This window comes from Alligator sinensis, unplaced genomic scaffold, assembly GCF_000455745.1.
Source record: "Alligator sinensis unplaced genomic scaffold, ASM45574v1 scaffold374_1, whole genome shotgun sequence".
Taxonomy (NCBI): Eukaryota; Metazoa; Chordata; order Crocodylia; family Alligatoridae; genus Alligator; species Alligator sinensis.
Genome location: NW_005842383.1, coordinates 256,955 through 282,844, shown reverse-complemented (window position 1 = coordinate 282,844; position 25,890 = coordinate 256,955). Strand labels below are relative to the sequence as shown.

The 25,890-nt window shown below is 44.2% G+C and overlaps 1 protein-coding gene across 1 annotated transcript; it reads left to right on the top strand.

Annotated features, from left to right (window-relative positions):
• On the top strand, nucleotides 1-25,890 carry LRIT1 (leucine rich repeat, Ig-like and transmembrane domains 1). Its single transcript, XM_006029496.1, has 4 exons — nucleotides 1-122; nucleotides 2,694-3,160; nucleotides 13,242-13,547; nucleotides 24,899-25,890. Exons 1-4 carry the CDS (start codon nucleotides 1-3, stop codon nucleotides 25,888-25,890), a joined length of 1,887 nt encoding a protein of 628 aa, XP_006029558.1.

Sequence of the window (25,890 nt, the reverse complement as noted above, 5' to 3'; positions counted from 1 at the left end):
ATGTGGATCACTGTGGGCTTGGTCTGCTGCTTAGCCTTTGGAGGGCTGCCTTTGGCTCACTGCTCTTGCCCTTCCCAATGTAGCTGCGCCTTTCATAGTCTCAATGAAGGAACAAAGGAAAGGTATGTTGATACTCTGTTTTTTTAGCATGGAAGAATTTCATGTTCACCTTAGGATGTGTGAAGAAGAAAACAGTGTTGTTCTGTGACTGTTTGTTTGTTTGTTTGTTTGTTATTTTTCCAATCACTTTGCACTGCAGCTTTATGTGCAGAAGGATTAGCTTCTGAGCGCACTGTAATCTGGTTTCAGAGAAAGCATTCAATGATCTTCTGTACTAGGAGAGAAGCAATATAATTAACATTGGTAGAATAGCAAAAGATGAATAAAATAAAAAATGTGTATTTTAAATTTATGGGCTGAAACTATGTCTTCAGATAGTTGTCCTGCTTCCAAGGAGAAACCAGGCTTCTCTGTACTGTGGTTTCAAAATTGCATGTACATTTGCCTTGTATTCCATTTGCTTTAGAATCCTTCAAATAGAGGTTTTATGAGAAGGAAACAGTCCCCAAATCAGAAGGAAATAAAAATACATGTGCCATAAATTAAATATAAAGACTGAGAATAATTTCAGGTAAAAAAAAAATCCACCGAAGACAAGGTTGGAAGTTCTTTAGTGCTGGAACGAATCACACTTACAAAGAGATTTTCCCTGAAGATGCACTACTGTTTGTGAAATATTGTCATGAAGCTGTGCTCTGATTCAATAGGAAATAGGGCAAACTTCTATGAGGTACATTAACAAGAGAAAAGCTTATGAGACAGGGAGCAATTGCTGCCTTTCAAAATAAATAGTTTTTCTAGACAGAAGAAATTAAAACCTGCCATCTATATTTTGGACCCAGGAAAAAATGGGTCTGTTTTTGCCAAAACTTTTCAGGTCCTATAGATATAAATGTTAGTGGCTCCCCAGTGATAAGTATACTGCTGAGAACAATTATATGCAATTTACTGAGAATGCAGTAGAACTAGTGAGTTATCCCCTAGATGCCATAGGTCCCAGTGGAATTCCCTTCTAAGGATTGGGAAAAATTGTGTTACTTTGTGTGACAAGTAGGTTAAACTGTCTAATGCTCACTTTAAGTGAACAATGGTTTCTGTTTTTCTGTATAATAATTCTCCAGACAAAATATGAGATTTCCCACTAATATTAGGGGATCAGATAGCAGAGTTGTAGGTTACTACTTGACAATATTGTCTAAAATTGCCATCAACAGCATAAATAAACATTAATACACTGCTATTAATGAACACTCTGTGCCATTTACATAAAAAAATCTGGGTTTTTTTTTTGAGGTTTTCAGGGGTGGGAATTCTTTTTTTTTCCTTTAGTTTTTTTTTTTTCAATTAAGGAGATTTTCCAAGGCTACGTGCTGTCTCATGAGTTATCCAGAAGCCATTTCAAGAAAACCACATGAAGCTTTCCATTTCTCAGGTTGCAGGGTTTGAGTATGCTTCTTTCATCAAAGATTTAATCTATGATAGGAAATACTGGAAGAAAGCAACTATACTGTGTACTGAGCTAAAATTAGAAATGTACACAGACAATTGAAAACCTTTAAATTTGGGAAAACTTGACAGAGAAAAAGCAGTTTAGCTATTTTGTTTATTTGCACTGATAAGATTCTTCTTCTAACCAAAAGTAATCTGTTTTTGATAGTTTTATAATCTCTTTATCAACTGGCTAGTATAACAAGGAGGTGGTACTTGGATGATAATATTATATTTCTCTCATAGTATCTTCTCTAGCATGTGAAGTGGCACCTGCTTATTAGACCCTGACACTTTGTATAAATTAATGTCTTTGCTCATGTGAAGAAATTGCCCTTTTCCGCTGTTGTTAGACAGAATAATGAGCATTTTAGAATGCATTTTCCCCATGGAATCTACAATCTCATGCACACTTGTACAAGGTCTGAGTAAATACAAAATAAGGTCTTTGGAATTTGCCCTGTACAGTTGAGAGATGGGAAAGAACAATTAAATCCCGTTCCAGAGTTGCAATTTATTCCTAAAAGTACATTTTCTGATGCTTTGATGCACCTAGTTGAGTGAATGCTTGGAGTACAGTGGCTTCAAGACCACTGCACATTCTAACAGATTTCACTCTAGTTCTAATTTCAAAGTGGGCTTTGATTTTTTTTCCTGTCTTCGTTTTATGAATAGGAGATTCCATGCTGCATTTTCTGTTTGTTCCTCCCTCCCCTACTTCATTGAGACTTGCTTAATATTTGGCTCTCAGGTCAAATCCCTTGTGGCTCAAATGGTAATCTGTGTTATAATATGCACTGGCATGATCATTAGTGTAAACACATTGCAGTTACAACTTTGACTAAGTAAATTAAAAATGAAAAGAAGAATGACTATATGGGGCAGACTCATGACAAATATTGACAAGAGCAACAAACCAAAGTCACTTATATTAAGTCTATATTTGACCTCATGCTCTTAAATTGCTTCAGTTTTACAGGACTGAGTGATTTACATATAGATCACTGGTTGATAGGAAAATAAAAAAGAAGAGCATGAAGGAAGAGGATGCAGGTACCAGGGATGCAGAAAATGTAGGTTGAAATAATGTAAAAAGTTTTCAAAATATAGGAAAAATAATTTTAGTATTTGTGTTTTCCAACTAGAACTGTGCTGTGCAATGACCCAGAAATGACAATCACACCTGTGAACATCCCAGGAGATACAATCAAACTTCGAATAGAGAAGACTGCCCTCAGGAGAGTGCCAGGGGAGGCTTTCCATTCTCTCCATAATCTGGAATTCCTCTGGATGCCCTATAATTCTTTGGCCAGCCTCAGTGTGATTACTTTTAAGGGTCTTCGTCAGTTACAAGAGCTAAGACTGGATGGGAATGATTTAAGTTCTTTCCCATGGGACTCTCTTGCGGACATGCCCCAGCTAAGGCTTCTGGATTTACATAATAATGAACTCACCTCAGTATCAGCAGAAGCAACTCTTTACATAAAGAATATTACCTATCTGGATCTGTCTAGCAATAAACTGATGACTCTTCCTCAAGCTCTCATTTCAGCCTGGGCAAACCTCCAAGCAGTTCCTTACTTCCCCAATGACAACTCCAAGATCATTATAGGTAAGAGAAATAAATAAGAATGGGGCAAATTAGAACTCCACTGACATATCACTATCAAATGTGAAGCATATAGTAATAGTAGCTTCACTCTAGGAAAAATAAATAATAATGGCAACTCATTGCTGATGTCTGTATGCCCCGGGCAGGGCAAGAGATGTCCTCCTGAAAGTAAGGATTGTTAAAGTTCTTCACATACTTTTTTTTAGATTTCACCAATTCTGCTCCTTATTCAGGCAAACAAGTTACTGCTGGCAAAAAAAAACCTCTTTCTCTCAGGAGGTAACAATGCTGATTTAGCAATAATTTAGTCTACTGTTGTGGCAGAGTTTACCAGCATGGAAATATAGAGCTATATAGAAAGATGTGGTAGACTATTTACCCTAGCATAAAAGCTGGGTCTGCCATTATTGAGTGGGCCATAAAATGACTAGGCTCCACCACCCTAACAGGGACTAGATATAATAATGACTGTTTCCTAGATACCTTAGACAGAAAGACATATTCTTCATGGTATTTTAAGCATACTCAGAAAGGATTGGTAATGAGGATGTAAGCCTCTTGTTCAATGCACCCCAGGTTAGTAGTGACTCAGAGTAATTGATATCTGATGTTTGTTTGTTAGCCTATATTGAGAGTGCTCAGTAGGGCTGTATGAAGCTTCAGTCGCCGATTAGATTCGGAGGAGATTCGGCAGCTGAATCCCCAAATCCAAACTGAATTTAGAGGTCCATTAAAAGGCCTGGATCAAATTTGAAGCCTCTGCATTGATTCAGAAAAGATTTGGAGAGATTTGGAGATTCGGATCAGTCAGGAGGCTGCAGGTTCTCCCGTGGTTCCTCCATCTGTGCCTGCTTCTGCCCTGGTGGGGGAGCCATGGGAGAAGCCCCCATGGCTGCCCTGCCTGGTCCCATCCTCTGCCTGGCCCCAGCTTCCCAGCACTTAAAAAAAAAAAAAGCAAAAAAAAAAAGCAAGCTCTACACTCACTGGCTGCTGTAGCAGTGATTTGGGGCCTCTGAGGGCTCATGGCAGAGCCCCTCCCTGCAGTGGGGGTCAGCGAGGGACAGTGGAGATCACCCCCCCACCTGACTCTTGTATGGCAGCTGTGACATGGTGCGGGTGCAGTATGGCTCAGGAATGCGCTGTATGCTGGTGAGGCCCCCGGGATCTGGGCTGGGGTTGGCCTACTTGCATTTCAGTGCCAGTCTGCTGGAGGATGTGGGCTTCAGGGAGGCCTTCTGAGAGTTCTGGCTGGCCTGGTGGGAGAAATGGGCAGCTTTCCCCTTGACTTGGAGATGGTGGGATGTGGGGAAGGTGCGTATCCGGCTTTTTTACTGCAGCTACACTTGGGGGCACACCCGGCAGAGGGAGACAGTTCGGGAGCAGCTTGAGTGGGAAGTGCTGGAGCTGGAGAGGTGCCTGGCCACTGACCCAACCAGCCCATCCCTCTGTGAAGAGTGTCGGCAGAGGTGGGATGAGCTTTGTGCTCTGGATGACCACCGTGCCTGTGGTGCGTTTGTCCTTTTATGCATCCAGATCCTTCAGGAGATGGACTGTGGCTCCTGCTTCTTATATGCCCTGGAAAGGAGCTATGGTGGGAGGCAAGAAGTACATCACCTGCCTTCTAGTGGGTGACGGCACCCCCCTCACAGATACAGGTGAGCATGGGCCTTCTATGAAGAGCTCTTCTCCCTTGATCCAACCGACGCCAAAGCCTGTCAGACCCTGTGGGAGAGACTCCCACAGGTCAGAGCGGGTGACCAGGACCAGCTAGAGGCTCCTCTCACTCTGGCTGATTTTTTGGCCATCCTCGACCTGATGCCTGGCAACAAGGTACCAGGCATCGATGGGCTGACCGTGGAGTTCTACTGGGCCTTCTGTGATGTCCTTGGCCCAGACTTTGCCGCAGTCTGGGCTGAATCTGAGAGAAGTGGAGAACTCCCCCTGTTGTGCCAGAGGGCTGTGCTGAAACTTCTGCTGAAGAAGGGGGATCCCCAAGACTGAGGAATTGGTGTCCCATGCCCCCCTCTGCACGAACTATAAGGTGGCAGCAAAGGCCATCTCTTGGCAGCCTCCAGGCATCCAGGTATTGGACTCGGCAGCCTCCTCTGCCCAGGTCAACTAGGTCAAGAGCTTTAGCCTGATGGTGGGTGATGGGTGGCAGGTGCACTCACTCCCACCCATGCTCCATGGGATCCGCTGCAGCATGGGGTCACTGCTGTACTTGGGGTCTACCTGTCCCCCATGAACCCCTCCCCACTGGAGAACTGGCACTGGCTAGAGGCAAAGGTGGTGGAGTGGCTGCAGGCATGGGCAGAACTCCTGAAGTGTCTCTCCCTGCATGGGAGAGTGCTGGTGCACCAGGTGGTCCTGTCCGTGCTCAGGCATTGCTTACGCACCCTGCCTGTGCCTCCTGAGTTCCTGGTGGTGCTCCAGAGAGGAGTTTTTCTGGCCAGGATGGCACTAGGTAACTGTGGGAGGTTGGCCATGGCCTGGTTTGCCTGCATAGCCACGTCCTAATGTTCCGCCTTCAGGCCCTGCAGTAACTGCTATATGGTGCTGGTAGCCATGCGGCATAGGGCCACCTGGGGTATGTCTTCTTCTCCCACTTTCATATGACTGGCAGATTCTCGGCCTGTGGGGCTTCTCCCTGAAGGACCTGTGAGGGCTGCCAGATTTCTACCAGGACCTCCTCCGGGCCTGGGGGCTGGTCTCCACCTCCAGATTCCCTGCTACACTTGCCCAGGGCACCAACCTGCTCATCGAGCCCCTCCTTTGGAACCCCCAGCTGGAGATGCCAGTGGCAGAGGCACCCTGGTTGCAACAGAGGTTGATCCTGGCTAGTGTCATCTGTATAGGAGACCACCTGTACTACGATAGGCAGGAGTGGGTGGACCCTGCTGTGTTGGCCCGGCGCATGGGTCTACCCAAGACACGTGAGACCACCTGGCTGGTCCAGGAGGTGAAATCTGCCCTATCTCCTGCTGCCCTTGCCTTTGTTGATGAGGTCCTGTGTGGTGGCAGCCCCCCTCCCCCCGGTGTCCTCCAGCCCACCGGAGTTTGTTGTGGGGCCAGTGCCTCACCCAGCCTTGTGGTGCTCCCCACTTCACCACCTGAGCCAGCTGGAGGACACCAATTTGGTCCGCTTTTCCACCATCCATCACTGCCACCTCTACATGCTCGTGTGCTGCACAATCCATCATGCCACCCTCTCGTCCCACCCAGACACCAAGTGGCGGGACCTACTCGGCAAGGGTGTAGCTAGGGCACCTCAGTGGCTGAGTCTGTACTCCACCCTCATGCCATGAGCCACTGGGGACCTCAGATGGTGGCTCCTATGCCATTGCCATAGGCATGTATGCGGCGAGCTTCACAGATGTCCCAGTCTCCTGTCCCTTCTGTGGGCAGAGGGAGAGCCTGGTGCACATGACACTTGAGTGCACCAGGCTGCAGCCCCTCCACCTCCACCTCCAGAACCTCCTCCTGAGCTTCTGGTTGAACTTCACCCTGCACCTTTTTATTTTTGGTCACCCCCTTCGTGGCCTCACCAAGTCCTGGAACCTCCTGGTCAACCTCTTCCTGGCCCTGGTCAAGTGGGCCCTGTACATGACCAGGAAGGAGGCTGTGGCTGAGAAGGTGCCCGAGGACTGAAGGGTCACTTTCCTTTCACTTGTCCATGCATGTTTCCTGGCAGAGCACCACTGGGTGGCATCCACCAACTCCTTGGATGCCTTTGAGGACTGGTGGATGTGTCCCTGGGGGCTCTGCTTGGTGTCCCCCTCAGGTGCACTTATTTTCATGTTTTGAGCCTTTGACCCACACCATAGTCCTATCCTGTTTTTTTCATTAGTTGTCACAAGAATTTAGTTGTACCACTCATTCATTAGCCCCACATGGGGTTACTAGTTAGCCAGGTAGGCCTTAGGGCCTATGGTATGAGTGTTATAAATAAACAGGAGCTTTTGAGGCATGGCCAGTTGGTGTCTGGGGACACTAGTGCCTTGTGCCAGCTGGATGACTGGAGTGACCTGGAGTGACCCCTGCACCCTCTACCCACTGCAGCAGTCTGGCAGTGGAGGATGCTGCCTGGCTGTGACTTGCTGCCACCTGTGACAGCATCTGCCACCTTGGACCTGTAGCCCCATGGCTGCAATCCTGCCAGACCCAGATGGGGACTGCACAACTGCCTGGGCTGTGGTATGGGCACTGCAGCAGAGCATCCTGCAACTCTGGGCCAGCTGCCAGTGGGCTATGGTCGCACAGTTGCCCTTTGTGAGGCACTGTTGTTATGTCTTCTGGTGCCCTGTATCTGCTATCTGGGCAGCTATTGCCCAGAAGTTTGTGCCCATTTCAATGGTCCACTTTGGACTGTCAAAGCATTTCTCCTGGCCCCAAATGGCCAGGAGGCCAGCCACCTCATTTGCCCTCCAGCTGGGTCCCCAGTGCTCGTTCTGGACAGGCTTCTCTGATGGGTCCTGCCACTTGCCTCACCAGCAGAGATCCTGGTGTTCCCTGTTTAAAAATTGCAAATTCTCTGATAAAAACCCCACATCCTCTCATTAAAAGACACAAAATCTGTGTTCTTCTGCAATTCAAATGGAATGCCACTATATATAGAGAGCAGTTTGGCAACATTTCATTGATATATATTATAATTTTAAAGCGATTTGGAAGCCTACCAGTGCCTCTATCACTATAGTAAAATGAATTCTAAATATCTATACATTTTGGCATTGGCTTTTGGGTTTTTTTGTCATAGAAGAATCACAGGTGCCCCTACCCCTTTCCTCACCAGGATATGGGGCACTAAGCAGAACTGGGATGCCAGTGCCCTGTCCATGCCCTTGCTCCTCACTCCCAACCCACAGCCCCTGCTGCCCGCCACTAGCTCCCTCCTGGCAGCAGCTCTGTTCTAGCACCAGGACATGAGTATAGCTGCAGCTGTCTCACTGGCTGCTTTGTGGCTCTGAACAGTGTCTGCCCTTGCTGTTCTGCTCCCTGTGCCTGTACCCAGGCCCCAGAGATCCCCATGCTGTTCCTGGGAAGCCCTTGACTGGGGCTCAGGGGCTGGGCAAGCCCGTTTCTTTCCAGGCCAGTCTTCCCCTGCACAGCCTGTTCTAGCGGAGCAGAGGGGGGATCTAAGCCTGGCTATGGTGGCCTCTCCTCCTGGCTATGGAGTGCTCCCCCATCCCTGACCCCCATCTCTCTCTCTTTCTCTCTCTCTCTCTCTCACACACACATACACATCTCTGCTGCTACCTCTATTTCTCCCCAGAGCCCATCACACTGCCCAAGTGGTTTCTGGGACCAAGAGTTCCCCCACCCACCCCGGCTGGGGCCGCTGGTCCCAGCACCAGTGTGGGCATGGATTGCAGTGTGGCAGTTGCCCCTGCAGTCGCAGCTCCCACCAGCAGGTCCCATCCTGTCTGGCAGCTGGGCATATAGGGTGTGAGATTTGTGTGGGTGGGGGGGGCGGGAAGATGTGGGCGGGTGTGGGTGTATGTGTGTTTTGGAGGGTTTGTGGGGGGATTGGGAGGGTTTGTGGGTGGATGTACGGGTGAGTGTAAAGTTTATGGGGGAGAGGTGTGGGGCTTTTGCAGGGGTTTGTGGGTATGGGGTTTGTAGGTGGATTGTGGTGGGGTTTGTGGTTGTGGGGTTTGTGGTTGTGGGTTTTGTGGGGGGTTTGTGGTGCTGGTTTATGGGTATGGGGTTTATGGGTGGGGGGTTGTATGTATGGGAGGATTGTGTGGGGGTGGGGGGAACTGTGTTGGCTTGCAGGGACTATGTGGGAGGGTTGCGTCCCCTGCTCATCCTCTCTGCATGGTGCACAGCCTCACCCTGCAGCAGTAGCCAGCAGCAGGCCATCAGGGCACTTGTGGCTTGCTGCTGTTAGAGCCCCACAATGGCATGCAGGCTTTCACTGCCTGAGACCCAGGGGCTCCATGTAGCATGTGGAGCTAGCCTGGTCCGCTGGCTCCTGCTGCCACCTGGTGTTCCTGGCACTGCACACAGGAGCTCCGTGCCATTGGGCTGGACCAGGTCCTGCCTCCCGGTGTGCTGGACCAACTCCATGGAGGCAGGAACTGCCTTGGGTGTGCATGGCTCCTGCATGCAGTGCTGGGAGTCCCCTCCCCCTCCCCATTGCAGCAGCATGTGTAGACTGTAACTGGGGCTGGCTGGGGCATGAGGATGCTATATTGTGGAGGCTGCCTGCTGTCTAGCCCCACACTGTATCACTCTTGTGCTCCAGCCAGCTCCTTCACTGCCTGATGCCACCACCTAGAGCCCAGCACTGATTTCCCCACCCAACTCCCTGCCAGCCTGGTGCTACTCTGCCCTTGCTAAAATTGCTGCTGTCCTGGGCTCACGTGAAAATGCTGCACCTAGAAAGCAGCTGATATTGGTGCAAACTGCACTGTAGTTTATTCAGGCACCTTAATAACACATGTAGATGTGCCCAGTCTAGCTGAAAATCCCATCAAAGAGGATGAGTTACTCTTATTATCTGAGATGGTTGTCCCAAATATGAAGAAACAGACATTGCTAACATAGCTAAGGTTACACTTAAAAGAAACCATAATATTTTTTTGAAGAAACAAATTGTAGTCTACACAGTTTTTAGTTTTATTAGCTAATAGCAGTTAATATTTGGTTAGCAAAAAGAAAGGAAGAAAGAAATGAGCATCTCCTCTGTGCATGTTGCAAGGTGCTGATTCTCAACAGAGGATACATGAGAGCTGTCCAACTTCAGCATGGCTGGGGCTGTACCTGATCATGGGCACATTGTGCGGGCCACATGCTTGGGGGGGGCCACAGGTCACATGGGATCCCAGGACCACTATTACATGCAGCCCTCCTCCCCCACTGCACAATCAGAGCAAACCTCCCCTCCTTGCCCTGCTCCTCAACCCTCCTGCTACCACCACATTAGCAGTGTGAGCTATCACTTGAGCCTCTCTGCTGTTGCTGCCATGCAGGCAGCAAACCATCCCCTCACCACGTAGGGAACAACTTTACTGGGTTCCCTTTCACTGTACTGCCCTGTCCCAGGGACTCTGGCTTCCATCACAGCAGCAAGAGCAATGGGGGGAGTGGCAGCTTGGTGGGAGCTGGCTTTAATCCTTCCTGAATCAGATGTGGCCATTGGTCTGCCAGTTGGACAGCCCCGAATTATATGATCTTATTCATATTGTAACGATAGGATGTTGAATGTAACAATTTGTGATGTGAATTTCTTTTTGTAGAGAGCCAAGTTACATGTAGAAATGTTACTTCATCATATCTCACTATATGGATTTTTATACTATTTGATCAGAAAAAGACTCCAGTGTTCTTGCTTTGGCTGACTTATGAGTGCCAGCATAGCCACCCACACAGTTTGCTTGACCTGGGGACCTTAAGGAATGAATGCATGGAAATATATGTGAGGGTAATGTAGTACATAAAACAATATGCAGGCTGCTTCCTTGACCCTAAAGACTTGACCCAGGATGGCCTTCAGTGGACATACATGGGGATTCTAGTGTGGTAAATCCATGGCTTATAGAGCAGTTGGGGAGAGAGAGACACACACACAGTTATACGTTTAGTTTTCTCCTGCACTTTGCTTTTTCACACTAAAACATAATCTATGAATAGGAAAGATTTAATTTTACCCTTTAGATCATAAGGCAGATAATTGTGAATGATCTCAAAAGCCTGATTTTATTATAATAAGAGTAGCATTGGAATTAACTTAACACTCTGTCATTGTCATTTGTTTTTAGTTTTGTGATGCCTTTTGGGCAATACCTGAAAGTGGCTCATCAGGTAGGTCTTGAGGAATATTTGTAATAGTGAAGTGGATCATCAGTGGCTGCCATGGGTTGTATATTGCACAGACAGCAGAAGCTGTCTTTATCACCTTCAGGGATAAGTTTCAGAGAGAACTGGGTAGCAATAAAGTCATTATCATAACTAGGGGTGGGTAAGGGGGGCAACTGATAATCAGAAAACATGTTTTGTGGGCTCATGTCAAAGTTGTCCATGGGTGAGCAAGGGCAGGTCCAAGATTTAATGTAAAAGTAATACAACAATGGTACCATCAGTTATTTAATCCATAGTGATTTGAACACAGTACCTGAAATTAGAATCACTTATTTCACCAGAGCATCCAGAATAGTTTAACTACATTACCTAGTATAAGAGTCCAGAAGAATATATTTAACACAAGCATTTGGAGTAGCTTGCTTTCTTGCAAAAATATCAGGAAAGCAATGCTTTATGTATTTATATATTGTGACTGCTGCTTGACTTGAAGATTGAAGATTAGATGACTGCCTCACCTGCTTTTCAGCTGTACCTATATGATTATACACCCATTATTTTATACGCCAAGCTCAAGCATTTGAAAGCAAAGTAATGACAAGTGAAGTGCTTTAGCAATCTAATACTGCCTAAATGATGAAGAAATACTTTACTTTATTCTGGTATAAAGGAATATATAATTTGTCACAACTGAACAATATTAACTCTGGTTCATTATTCATTATTCTGATTTTAATTTTTGTAAGTCAATATTTTATTTTAAGGGATTTAAAAATCTATTCTTTTTTCACATTTTTGGGTGAAAAGTGATTTTTTTGGGATGGAAAGAGAGACAGAAAGAAAATGTAGACATTTGTAAAACTGAGCAAAGTAATTAAATTCACATTTCTTTAATCTTATTTAATGCAATAATTAAAAAAAAAATTGCCTATAAGGTTAAGAATCAGACAATATGAAAGCATGAATATCTTTGTGTTTTAGTTATAGGAGAATTTACAACCTTACAACTGAAATCTGATTCCACTAACTACTAAAATGGCTGTTAACTTTCCCCAATAAACCATGTATACCTAGCACCCTTGTTGTACAGTTCCTAAAATAAAAGACTTCAGCTGGTTGATTAAGAGGCAGGTAGCTGTGATTTTAAAAGGGATCCTATGTTCTTTCTAACACAGAGTTAGCCAGGTGAAGGGAAAATGTTCAGACATTTATATAATGCCTCACTCTGCTTCTACTGAAGTAAATGATAAAAATACTTCATTGATAGCAGTAGAGCAGGACTAGTGCATAACTCCATTTGAAATAAATGGGGAAGTAGTTGGTCTCAAGCATTTGAAAGATATTTTTGATTTGGCTATATTTCTCTAATATAACTAGGCCACAAATTTCCAAATAAATTAATTAAATGGAAATTTGTAGTAAAAACTCAACTAAAAAACTATATTTTCTAGAAGGAGACAAAGGCTCTCTTTCAATGGCTTCTGCAGCAAGTCTGGGTCTGCTGCTCAAAAATCATAGACATCTTTGCTTGTGTTTGAGCCTGCAAATTATGCAGCATATATGGCACAGGAGCAGGTCTGAGGGCTCAGAACAGCCCTTAGCATGTGCTGTAGCACACCACTCAAGTGTTCCAGACAAGCAGAGCTTGGGAACATTTGCTTAGGGTTGCCATGAGCTATGTGCAATGAAGCCCATTAGTGGGCTTGGCTGCACATAGTTGTTGTGATTGGGTGGGCTTGTTTCTTAGAGACAGCTTCCTCTGAAGGCCTTATAGACACAGCCAAAGACACTTTTGGCAGAAGTCAAAATTTCAAATAAAAAATAGGTGGATGAATTCTTTTCAAGCTTTGCAGGAGCACTCTTCTCTGTTTTCACAGTGAAGTAGCAATTTGCAGGCCAATTTCATTTTCTTTCCAAGTCAAAAGTATAGATCTGCAATCTTAACTATGAAGAGTCTAATGTTTTAATCTTATAATCATACTTTATACTTATTTAGTGCTTTTTCTTCACAGATCTCAAAATGCTTTATAGAGCACTGTTGTTTCCATTTTAAAAAGAAAATAGCCATACTGTGGTTCATAACTACACTACAAAAATTTGATGGTGAGAATTAGGAGTCAGGTTATAGTCCATCCACAAGACTACAAATTAAGTTAGTATGTGGTAGAGTATGAGCCCATCACCATTTATTCATTTTTTTCTAAAGAATAAAAGCAAAAGTAGCAATGGCATGGTTAGTAGCAGAGTGACAAATAACTGTAATGGTTTGTCTTCACAGGCTTGCAAGACAATCCTTGGGTGTGTGATTGCAGTTTGTATGAAATGGTCCATTTCATAAATTTCCAGTCTCCTAACATAGCATTTATAGAACCAAAACTGAAGTGCTTCACCCCCCGGAGTCTTGCTGGAATTTTCTTCAGTCAAGTTGAACTAAGAAAATGTCAAAGTCCTGTTGTACATACATCTGTGGCCAAAGTAAAGACCATATTGGGCAGCACTGTGCTTCTGCGATGTGGTACTACTGGAGTACCCATCCCTGAACTCAGCTGGAGAAGAGCTGATGGTAATCGGCTTAATGGCACAGGTGAGTTTGGCTTTATACTGCATCATGTGACTAGAGTCTAGGCTTGTATTTTCTGTGGTTTCTGAAGCAAATGTCAGTTACTCACCCTTCCAAATAAGTAAAAATACTGTTTACATCTTTGCTGAATAAGGAAACAGGACAAAAGGAAACCAGAGTTAACATTGTACCTCTCCACAGTATTGATCTAATTTTGAATGAATACCCACACATCAGTGGATATAAGGATGTTAATAAAGGTATCATGAAATAGGTTACATTTTCTCTGTTCCCTAATAATTATATTGTAGCAATAATTTTCTTTCCCATCTCTGAAGGTATTTCTTTGTGGTTGCACATCTGTCTATCATACAAGAATGAAAAATATGCAGCTGAAACAACGGGCATTTAAAAATTATTTTTAATGATATATTTAAGAGTCTTTCCGTCTTATGGGATGCCAGAGGTCCCTAATGGTGCTTTTGCACTTTTGACTTAGCATTTAAATGTTTAGTTAATCTTTCTATCAAGGATTTGTTTGATATAAATTCAACCAGGATCAAATTTGCAGATGGAAGGTAAAATGTGGTAGAAATAACCTTAGTATACTAATGGAACTAATATTAAGCCCACACAAAAGTCAGTAAAAAGATAATGAAAACATCATCTATATTTCAGGTTACAAACTTGGTCCTAAGATAATCTCATAAAGTTTTGCCCTCAAATTTAAATTGTCTTTGAATTCAGGGTGGGCAAAAACTAGTTTTTTAATATTATAGGAAAATATGCAATTTTGCAGTTTTTTCAATTCCAAAATTGAATGAAAAGAGCAACATTTTGAAATTTTCTGAAAAATAAGAAGATAAGAGCTGCCATTTACTGGGTTAGACCATATTTCTATCATATCTAATATCCGAAAGAGTGGATGCTGAAAAGGAGAGTGAACAGGGCATTTTGAAAATACAAATTAAAAACAAAGTTCCTGGACAACTGAAAAGTTTCTAGGTAAAGTTGAATATATTTTTTCCAATTTAAAATGATCTATTCATATTATGTAATATAAAATTGAGAAAATTTGGGTAAATAGTCATTTCAAAATAGAAATGTTCCACTCTGAAACACTAGAAATCTTTTGCTGTATCCCTGGCTAAACAGCTTTATTTCTCCAATTTAATTGAATCATATACCAGCAATTCCAGCCACCTTTTTGCTACCCTTGGCTGCTGGAAGATGCTAATATAGTTACGCTATTATGTCCTGACAAATTTTATCCCAGATCCCAAATTGCATGTCCAGCCCTGCACTGCATAGGGCTGCAAAGCAAGGCTTTTAAAAGTGCCAGGGCATAGCAACACTGCAAAAGTGCTGACCCATGGGGAGCCCATTGGATCCCTTTGCCTGGGCACCTTTAATAACCCTGATGTAAAGCCCATAATGGTGGACTTTTTAGTGCAGGTTTGAAGGTCCTGACATGTGATGGGATCTGGCAAATTTTATCCTACATCCCATGTCTGGCACGTCAGGATGCACAGTTCTTAGGATCCAGCATAACATTCATCAGGTACCTATCATGAGACTAAATTGATGTCTGCCAACAGCCTAATCTGACTTCCTTCTCCCTCATTTACACGCCTTCACATTTTTTCTATGCCAGATCTCACCAATTCCTTCTAAGAAAAAAATGACAGCATTCAATATAACACTTTATTTTTGTATGCCTTCCTTTGCTTTTCTTTTGTCTTGCCACAGATATAGATGTTTCTTGTGGGCTTTCCTGTTGTAACTGTGCAGGCCCTCTCCCGATCCCACCTGAGTTCTCTCCCGATCCCATCCTCGTTGCCATGTGCGAGCCGGGGGCGAGCCGGGCCTGTCTTTGTGCACGCGGGCTGTGGCCAGAAGCCCGGGCACGCGGGGTCAGAGAGGACCGGTGGCGAGCTAGAATTAGTCACGGACGCTTAATGGTTGATTTAAAGATTGTTTACTTACACCAAAGATGGTCATGGTGTAGGCTGGACAGTTTCCAGGTTCAGCTCCACTTAAATCGTCAGTAGAGGACTACAACAATTCGTTCTTTGCCCCGGAGTTATTGAAGCTCCGCGGGTTCGGTAGTTTCTTTGCCCCGGAGTTATTGAAACTCCGCGGGTTCAGTAGTTTCTCGTACAGGAAGGGATACGTCTAGGAATTTATCGGCGATGGGGAGAGGCTAGAGGCTGTTTGTTCTTTTCCCCGGAGTTGTTGAAGCTCCGCGGGTTCGGTTATCAGGCCTCTATTGCCTTTTAAGAAAAGCGTTGGGTCCGTAAGGATCCGCAGCGCTTAGAGATCTTCACGCTCTCCCTCTCGAACTCCAATTGCTCTCTCTCCAACTTGGGCGGAAACCACCCAAGCTCTTTATATGGCTAGCAAGCCAATCGCTAGCCGCCACGTGTGCATGTATTAGAATCGGCCAATAATGTGGCACGAATCTTCATACAAATGGTGGGAACTCCTTTGCACCGTGCATTTCTTGGATGCAAAAGAAATGCACCATGCAAAGAAAGCTACAAATTTGGAGGGAATACTCCGTTGCACCGGGGTTCTCCTCTGCAGCAGAAAACTCCACCGTGCAAAGAAGCTGCAATTTAGCGGGAAAATAATTTAGCAGTGCCGAAGCACACACAAACAAAAAATCACAACTTTGGGTTGTGACAGTAACCTCATCACTTGTTTCAGAGTTTCCATCCTAACCTATCTCCTCATCTTCCTCATGTCCACTCTCATTCTTATTCTCAGTTGCTTTCCTGAACTTCTCACTTCCCTTTGGGTTTCTCCACTAATTCATTGAATGCTTTATCTGTAAGCACTGTCTGGTGTCCCTCTTGTCCTACTCTATCTTAGACTGTCTCCAATCCAGGTATGCCCCTTGCTCTCAGTTGCAACAATTCCTGCCAAAATTATTAATGAGCATTTCCTAGTCAAATCTTGGAACCAGTAATCTAGCCTTATCCTCTTTGACTTGACATCATCTTCAGTTCAGTAAACCTTGCCTTCCTTAAATCAGTGATTTTTGACCTGGGTGAGAGGGCTCCCAGGGGTACTGTGCGATACTTCTAAGGGTGTTGCACAATATTAGCACTGTTGCACATAATTTATGAGGTAAACCCAGAGCTTTCAAATAGTGTCAAGAACATTTTGGTCTTTCTGAGTTCTTTGCAGTAGAAGAATTAGCTCTGTTATTTTTTCATTGTCAAAAAACAAGCAAAAACTAAGAGCTGGCATTTTCTGAGAGGTGCCTTGAGTCTAATAAGGGGTGCCCTGAGTCTAAACAGGATGAGAACCATGGTCTTAAAATCTTTTTTTCCATAGGCTTCTATAACACTCTTCTCTCTAGCTCAGTTCCTCTCTCTCTCTACTTGTTCCTTCTACTTTTCCTTCATTCAGAAGCTCCTCCTCATCCATCTGACAAAATCCATTCTTCTACACTTGTATCCATTTATCAAGCTTCTGCAAAGATCATTTTTGTAGTCCATCTCTTTTTACTCAAACCTTTTTCTTTCTTGCATGAAATGCTGTATTAGGCCTTAATAGTCTACTACAGGGGGGGGCAATTATTGTGAGTGTAGGGCTGCTTACCGACTTTTGGCAAGCTGTTGAGGCCTGCATTGGTAGCCCTGCCCTTTGACAGATGCCTTGTCCCTGGTCATCATCTTGTCACCAGAAGTCCTGCCCCCTAACCCCTGACCTTAGCCACCAGAAGTCCCTCCCCTTGCCCCCTGTAGTACTCCTTTCAGCAAGGGTTTTGCTATTTCAGAACTGGAAAAATACCAAATTATATTCTAAAAAGCGAACTTCTACAGCATTCATTAATTTGGTTAAAAAAAAAGTCTTGGTTTACATGTGTTTGTGTACTGTACATAGAGATGATTGCATGATAGCTTAAAATGAAGTCTTACTCTTGTATATTGTGGGGGGTGTGTTTAGGTTTGTGGGGGGGCTGTAGGTATGTGGGTATGTGGGGTGAGAGAGTATGTGGGTGCATGTGTGTGGATATGCGGGGTGTAGGTGGGTATGGGGTTTGTGGGAGGAATGTGTGCCTGGGGCGTATGAGGGGATGTGATGGGTCTGCGTGTATGGCAGTGCAAGGGGAACGTGGGTGCATGTGTATGCTTGGGTGCATGTGTGGGACTCAGCCTATGAACACATACACATGCTCTGCCCCTGCCTACACACACACACACCCTGTCCCTGCCTGCTCCCTACACTGTCCCTGCCTGCCCGCCTCACTGTCCCTGCCTGCCCACACACACAAACACACACACACAGAGTCCCTGCCTGCCCCCACACATTGTCCCTGCCTCACACACACACACACACACACATATGAGTCCCTGCCTGCACACACACACATACACACACACACACATGCACACACTGTCCCTGCCTATACATGTACACACGCACACACACACAAGTCCCTGCCTATACATACACACTGTCCCTGCCTGCTCTCCCCAACACTGTCTCTGTCTGCCCCCTTACACCATCCCTGCCTGTATGTACACACACACACACACACACACACACACACACACACACTCCCTACCTGCCCCCCCACTGTCCCTGCCTGTACACACACACACACACACACACACACACACACACACACATACAGGTGTAGCCCCATGCTCCTTGGTCTGGTGATATAGCCATGTGGTGCTGGAGCAAGGCAGGGGCAGGAAGAGAATGAAATGGTTGGGGGTGGGTGGGGCTAGGCTGTTCAGCCCTGCTGAGGCTCCCCCTGGGCCCTATTGCACCTGGCTTTTGTCAGCTTTGACAGGCAGCCAGGGGCAGATAAATATTAGTTTTCTAAATTTTGTAGGGATACCGCGGACCGAATAGAACAGCCTGGTGGGCCGGATGCAGCCCCCAGGCTGTATTTTGCCTGCCTCTGGTTTACTACCTCCTCATCTATCATTTCTCATTCAGTACCAGGATGTTGATTTCCACTTCCAGCTGGCTCTTGATAACAGCCATAATAAATCACATGTTAAATATTCAAACAAGTAGCTTTCTGCTTTCTTCCATGCCTTACATTTAGGCGCACACAATCATTCATTTCATTGTTCTTTTTCAAAATCTTCCTCAAAACACTGCTTTACTGTTGTGCTTATAAAACCTTTATAAAGGTTAGAGTGCTGGTATACTAAGACCAGTGCCCATTCTGCTCTCATATTTTTTCATGGCCTCCTTGTACTGCCCCTGCTGTTTTATTCATATAAATAGATGGTAAATTATGCAGGACAGGGATAATTTTTTATTCTGTGATTGTACAGTATGTAGCACAGTGGGATCCTGACCTGAGAGAGAGCCAACATGGCTTCGTGGTGGGTAGATCTTGTCTAACCAACCTGATCTCCTTCTATAACCAGGTGATGCATCACCTGGATAAAGGAGAAGAGGTGGATATCATATTCTTGTACTTCAAGAAAGCCTTTGACCTGGTGTCCTATGATGTCCTCATGGAAAAATTGGGGAATTACAGCCTAGACAATTTCACGGTCTGATGGCTGGGGAACTGGCTCCGTGGATGGACCCAGAGGATGACAGTTGATGGAACCAAATCAACTTGGCACACTGTAACCAGTGGCATCCCCGAGGGCTCCGTTCTTGGACTTGTACTCTTCAATGTGTTTATAAATGATCTAGATTCAGGTGTTACAAACAGACTGGCCGACCCCCCGCCAGGGCGGGAGAACAACCCAAAAACACAAACAAAACCACTCACCCTAAAAACAAAAACGGGACTCAAATGAGTCCAGCCAGGTAGGTATCCAGCCTCTTCTTAAAGATCCCCAGGGTAGGGGCCAGCACCACCTCCCTTGGAAGTTGGTTCCAGCTCCTAGCCGCCCTAACTGTGAAGTAGTTTTTTCGGATGTCCAATCTGTACCTCCTCTCCATCAACTTGTGCCCATTACTCCTTGTTATGCCAGCGGGGGCTAGGGGAAACAGCGTCTCCCCCAAACCCTTCTGGTTCCCCCTAGTGAGTTTATAGACAGTCACCAGGTCCCCGCTGGTTTACAAGGTGGGTGGATCAAAACCTGATGGCATTCAATGCTGAGAAATGCAAGGTGCTCCACCTTCAAAGAAAGAACCCACACCATACTTATAGGATCAGCAGTGCTACGCTCACTAGCACTGCATCCGAAAAAGACTTGGGGGTCAAGATTGACCACAAGATGAATGTGAGCCACCAATGCAATGCCACAGCCAGCAAAGCAAACAAAACTCTGGCCTGCATCTTCCAATGAATCTCAAACAAGACCCTGGAAGTCATCCTCTGACTTTACTTGGCCTTGGTGGGACCATAGCTGGGATACTGTGTCCAGTTCTGGGCTCTACAATTCAGAAAGGATGTGGAGAAGCTCAAGAGACTCCAGAGGAGAACTATATGAATTATTAGAGGACAAGAAGGCTGGCCTTATGAGGAAAGGTATGGCACTCTTCAGCCTGGAGAAGTGTAGGCTCAGGGGTGACTTGGTAGCAGCCCATAAGTACATAAGGGGTGTGCACTGGGAACTGGGAGAACATCTGTTCACCAGAGCACCCCATGGGAAAACTAGGTCCAACAGTCACAAAGTCTTGGAAGACCATTTTAGGTTGGACATAGGGAAAAATTTCTTTACTGTCCAAGTCCCTGGAATAAACTCCCCCCAGAGGTGGTGCAGGCACATACTCTGGATTTCTTTAAGAAACACTTGGATGCCTATCTTGCTGGGATCATTTGAACCCTGCTGACTGCCCTGCCCTTTGGGCACGGGACTGGACCTGATGATCTTGCTAAGTCCCATCCAGGCCTAATGTCTACAAAATCTATGCAACAGTAAAAGCTCCCAAGTGCTTCAGTACAAATATTAAGACTTATGCATTCCTGTGAAAAGTTTCAATGAACTAGTGTGTTCTGATGGCAAAATGGTAATTCAGAAAAATTCTGAATAGCCCTGTTATTCATTAGGTTGGAATAGCAGTGGGGGCACTGTATCCTTCAAGATGGCCATTATGGAGGAAGACAGAATAGATGCATATGTTTTTGTGAATAGTACACATCATCAGATGATTGCTAATATCTGATGAATTGTGGTCTTGCTCATCTCTGATTCAGTTAGTCTATAAGGCAATCCATACCATGCTTTCTGCCTGACTTCAAACTAACACAACTAACTTCCTCTCCTCATTATATAGTGACAGAATTGCTGGATCTATTTGAATACATAGGTTGTTATAAAGAGCAACAAAATGTACTCACTTGACATATGGGTCAGCACACAACTTCCAGAACGTGAGATTCAAGGCATAATCTTTGCCCCACTCAAGTCACTGGTACAATTTACTATTGACTTCAAGAATGCCGAAAGGGTTCAATTTCAGGACAACTCTAAGTTCCTTTCCCATTGGGCCATCCTGTTTTCTTGTAAGATTGAACAAAATAAATGTATCAGTGCTTTAGGACCCTTAAAGGGTTACCAGATTTCTTAATACAATATAAGAAATACAGCAAGGGAACAGATATATTTTTTCTTTCACAGGTGTAGAACCACATATAAGACTTCTTTTTGGTGATCTTCACAGGTCATTGCTCTGTTGTGCATGATATACAGGGTTTAGTGGAGCAACTACTACAAATGATAATGTTAACAAGTTGCCCTGAGGGGTCAGGCCAATGCTCAGGATCTCAATATTGAACCGTTAGGCAGGAAGGCATGGTGTACAATTGCACATATACAAACACACAAATAAATTAGGTGCATACACACACATACTACCAGCTCAGGCACATACCCATTCAAACCAGCCTAGACACATGCATACCTATTACCAATTCAAGCGCATACACTAGACACCCCAGAAGTTAAACACAGATCACTAATTCGTATATCATGCACACAATGCCATATATATACACACACACACATATATATATACACACACCCCACTCACACTAGCAACTCAGATACACACACGTCCAAAATAACTAGTCTAGGTTCATGCACACCTATCACCAGTTTAAGCCCATACACGCTACACACATCAAATTTAGACAGAATCAGTTAACAGTTACCAACACCTGCACATCCAATACACATACGTGGATTACTAATTTATATACCACACACGCAATGATATCTATATATGTATATATATGTGTATTCACTAATTTACACACATACCACCCACCTACACATACACACAGGTGAGTTCCTAAGTTGGGTGTTGTGATGCATATGTATGCATGTGCTTGGTGTACTTGGGATACCTGGGGAAAGGTTAAGGTAAGAAAGTAGAAGTGTAGGGAGTTAAAGTTACTGGAAATGAGTCACCAGGACCAGGATTAGAACTGGTAGACTAGAGGGGCCTGGGCTGAAGAACTGAGGCTCGGGGGTAACTTTAGGTTAATTGATCTTAATTGATTAAAAGACAATGCCCAAAGCCTGCAGAACAGGGAAGCATGCTGGCACAGAGTCTGGGACTGAAGCCATAGCTACAGGGGAGGTGAAAAGGTAGATGGGGACAAGGAAAATGGAACTAAGGGAAAGTGTGGGTGTTAAAGAGGGGCTCTGGGTGTGGGGAGCCATGGATGGCTCCGGGGCAGCTAGAGAAGTTGCAGGGAGCAGCAGTAGGTACTGGAAGCTGGAGAGAGCTAATAGGAGCTGTGAAGTTGCAGGGGGGGTGGAGATTACAGAAGATGCGGGGGAAGCCTGAAAACAGAGAGATGGACAGCAGGAAGCAGGGACAGCAGGAAAGCAAGGAGAGGCTGAGAGGTGGCAGAAAAGGGGAGATGGAATTGGAAGGAAACTAGCAGAGAGGGTGGGAACTGGAGCTGAGAGAGAGAGAGAATGAGGCTGGAATTTAAGATAGGGAAGGGACTGGGATTCAGTAAAACATGACCCAAGTCAGGGTTGCAAATGACAGTGGTTTTATTGAACAGGGGAGATAGTGACACAATGCCACATTGATTCCCTTGCACCCACCCACCCACACACACACAATGGCAGCAGGGGTTAAAGAGGCTTGGTGGAGGGGCTGAAGTCTACTGAAGTCCAGGAGGAGAGAGAGACAGAGAGAGAGAGAGTCCAAATTGTAGGAGGAGGTGTGCAGGTAATATCTACCTATCCAGGCTGGAAGGGGTCCTTGTCCAGTAGGTGTTGTCTAGAGTGGGGTCGCCGGCAGGGCTTCTGGGTGGATAGGTGGTGTGGCATGGTGCTGGTCCAGATGGAAATGGCGTTCCCACTGGGTCTGTCTTCACTGCCCATTTTTATAGGGGCAGACCTTGTGTGACCCTAGTGACAGGAGGCATGCCCAGGTAAGGGTCAGCCCTGGCGTACTGAGCATGTGTGCTCCATGCAGGGATGTGCAGTTTCTGGTGTCTGTAATGGTGAGAGTTGCTGGTTTTGCAGGGTCTCTTGTCTTTCAAATGTTGGTCTTATCTCTGTTCCTGTGTGAGGTCCGTGGTTCCTGGATAAATCAATGCGAGGTGATGGCCCAGTCATTACCGGCCATTCAATAGAGGCCTGCTACCATTGTATTTCAATCATTTCCAATCACACTCATTCACTGGGGAACCAATTTATATGGGAGGGGTATGTGACTCATACAGTTGCAACATGGGATGCCCAGGCAGAGGACAGAAGGTGGAGACTTGACATATAAAATGGAAACTTGATGTGACTTTGGTTCACTTACAAACACAGGCCTAAACCATACAATATCCACATGAAACAATAAAAATCAATATGAAAATTATAATAATACAATATACAACAGTAAAAATCAATACAAAAACTAATAATTATACAATGTAAAACAATGGGTATCCAAAACCAAAAACTTGCTACCAAAATAAAAATGTTTAAAGCTTATCCTAAGTTTGAGCTCACTTTTACTTATCTATAGGGAATAGAGAGGGAGAGAAAAGGTCAGAAATGGTTGGGGAAGGGGAGGGAATGCATTTTAAAATAAATACAAAAAAAAAAAAAAGAAAATAAACCTGGGGGTTCTACTACAAACACATCATGCTGAAAACATGCCTCCTACATTAAAGAAATAACAAAACACAAAAAAGAGTATGCAGTCCAGAAAGTTCAGCTACAGTCAAGATTGATATATCTTCTGTCCCATTAAGCATAGGTTTACTACTTTTCAGTGAGCACTTCGCTGAAAAAATAGACTGCATCTCAGTGGTGGTATCTTCTTTGCCAACACAACATTTTGACAGTTTGAATATTTTTTTCCTGAATGGAAAGAAAAAAAATGAACTAATTCTAGATGTTAAAATGAGGTTGAATTGCTACAGAAAGACTGGAAATGTCTTTTACTCAACATCCCTACTCAATACATACTTATACAAAACCATTTTCTGCTTTATGGTTGATTTGATTTTCATCAGAAAGTTTCCTGGTCTAAAATGCTAGACTTAATTCCATTGGACTTTGAGAAAGTTTGGAACCCAATTTTAACGTTGTAACTTAGATTCATTTCTATTTTAAATTAAAGTATCTTTCAGAAGAGACAAATTTGGATAGGAGAGATTGCTAGTGCTTTGATTGCCATATTTGTGCCAAAAAAACCCAAAACTTTTTTCCTGGCTAGTCCCAAACCTATCTTTACTTGAGGCTTTCATTTCTTGTACAACTGTAAGTTGATAGGGAGAAAAGGGGATGGAAAGGGGATGGTATGTAGTAGAGCAAGAAAATCAAAGATCAGTTGGGTTTACATGACTGGATGAGTTCATCTAATTTTTGTAAGGTGTCCAGATTTCTCAGTTTTTAATATGATATAATTACGTACCTTAATTCTACAGCAATGGGATATTATTTCCCAGCTACTTGCCTCTGTGTATTTAATTTAGATGGGATCCATAAATGTGTTATGAGCATATTTTCCAATATTTTCTTTCATGTAAATCAGAAGTAAAAAGTATATCTGCTCTTCCAGACACACCTCAGTCCACTCCTCTGACATCACATCCTTATTGTATTTTGCATATACAAGTTATTTTTTCCCTGAAGATGGAACTATGCTCTTTATCTTGGTTTTGAACTGTAACCCTAATCAGGTTTTGATAATATGAAATACTTATATGAAACACTACCCAGAAGCCTTTTTTTCTTTGATAAAGAAGGAGAAAAAACTCTTCATATTTTTTGAGGGGTACAAAAGAATGAGCTAGCTTAAAGTGACCAACTTCAAGGTCACTTTAATAGTTAATGTCCTTTCAATAAATTTATTTTGATTTCATAGTCTTTGTGGTGACATTAAAATGATCACTATGGTGTATATATAAACATTCTGAAAGTATTATCTTTGTATTTTACATTATATCCTTGTTTTTTTCCTTCTTTTAGTGCATCAGGAAATTTCTAGTGATGGAATGAGTTGGTCTATCCTGGGCTTACCTGTAGTCTCTTATCTTGATTCTGGAGAGTACATTTGTAAAGCAAAGAACTTCCTAGGGGCAACAGAGGCCTTTATATCTCTCATTATCACTGATTCTGAAAACACAGATGATCCTAATGCTAACTCTAAAGGAGTCTGGAATGGAAAGGTAAGCAGTATGGAAGCAGCTGCTTACAATGATAAACTGATGGCTAGGTATGTTATCACAACCTCAACTTCACCTACACAGAGTGCCAGATCAGGTACAGAAGAGAATCTTGGGCTCCAGAATATAGTTAGTGAGCAGAATAACAACCGAAGAAACCTTTTATCAAGTCCACCCACTGGTCAACAGGAGCCAGAACGTATAGTAAGGTCTGTTAGAGTGATAGGGGACACAGATCAAAGTATCTCATTGGCTTGGAAAGCCCCTCTGGCCAAGAACACAACTGAATTCAGTGTTCTTTATGCCATTTTTGGAGAAAGAGACATGCGTAGAATCAATGTGGAGCCAGGTAAGATGAAGATCACTATTAATGGGCTGTTGCCAAAGACCAAATACATAGTGTGTGTCTGCATGAAAGGACTGATCCCCAGGAAAGAGCAATGCACCATATTTTCCACAGATGAAGTTGCCAGTGCTGGTGGAACCCAAAAACTCATTAATGTGGTGGTTATTAGTGTGGCCTGCGTCATAGCTGTTCCTCTGACTTTAGTGGTTTGCTGTGGGGCACTGAAAAGGCGCTGCAAAAAATGCTTATTGCAGAAACCCAAGGAAATCCAGGACTCCTATGTCACATTTGAAAGCCTCTCTTCAGGAGTGAAAACAAAAGGAACAGAAGGAGAATACTTGACTAGACATACCCGGGATGAATCTAACAGGCTGCTATCTGCACGATCCAGCGTGGACTCAGAGGCAATACCAAAGATGGAGGGGCAACCCAATGAGTACTTTTGTTAA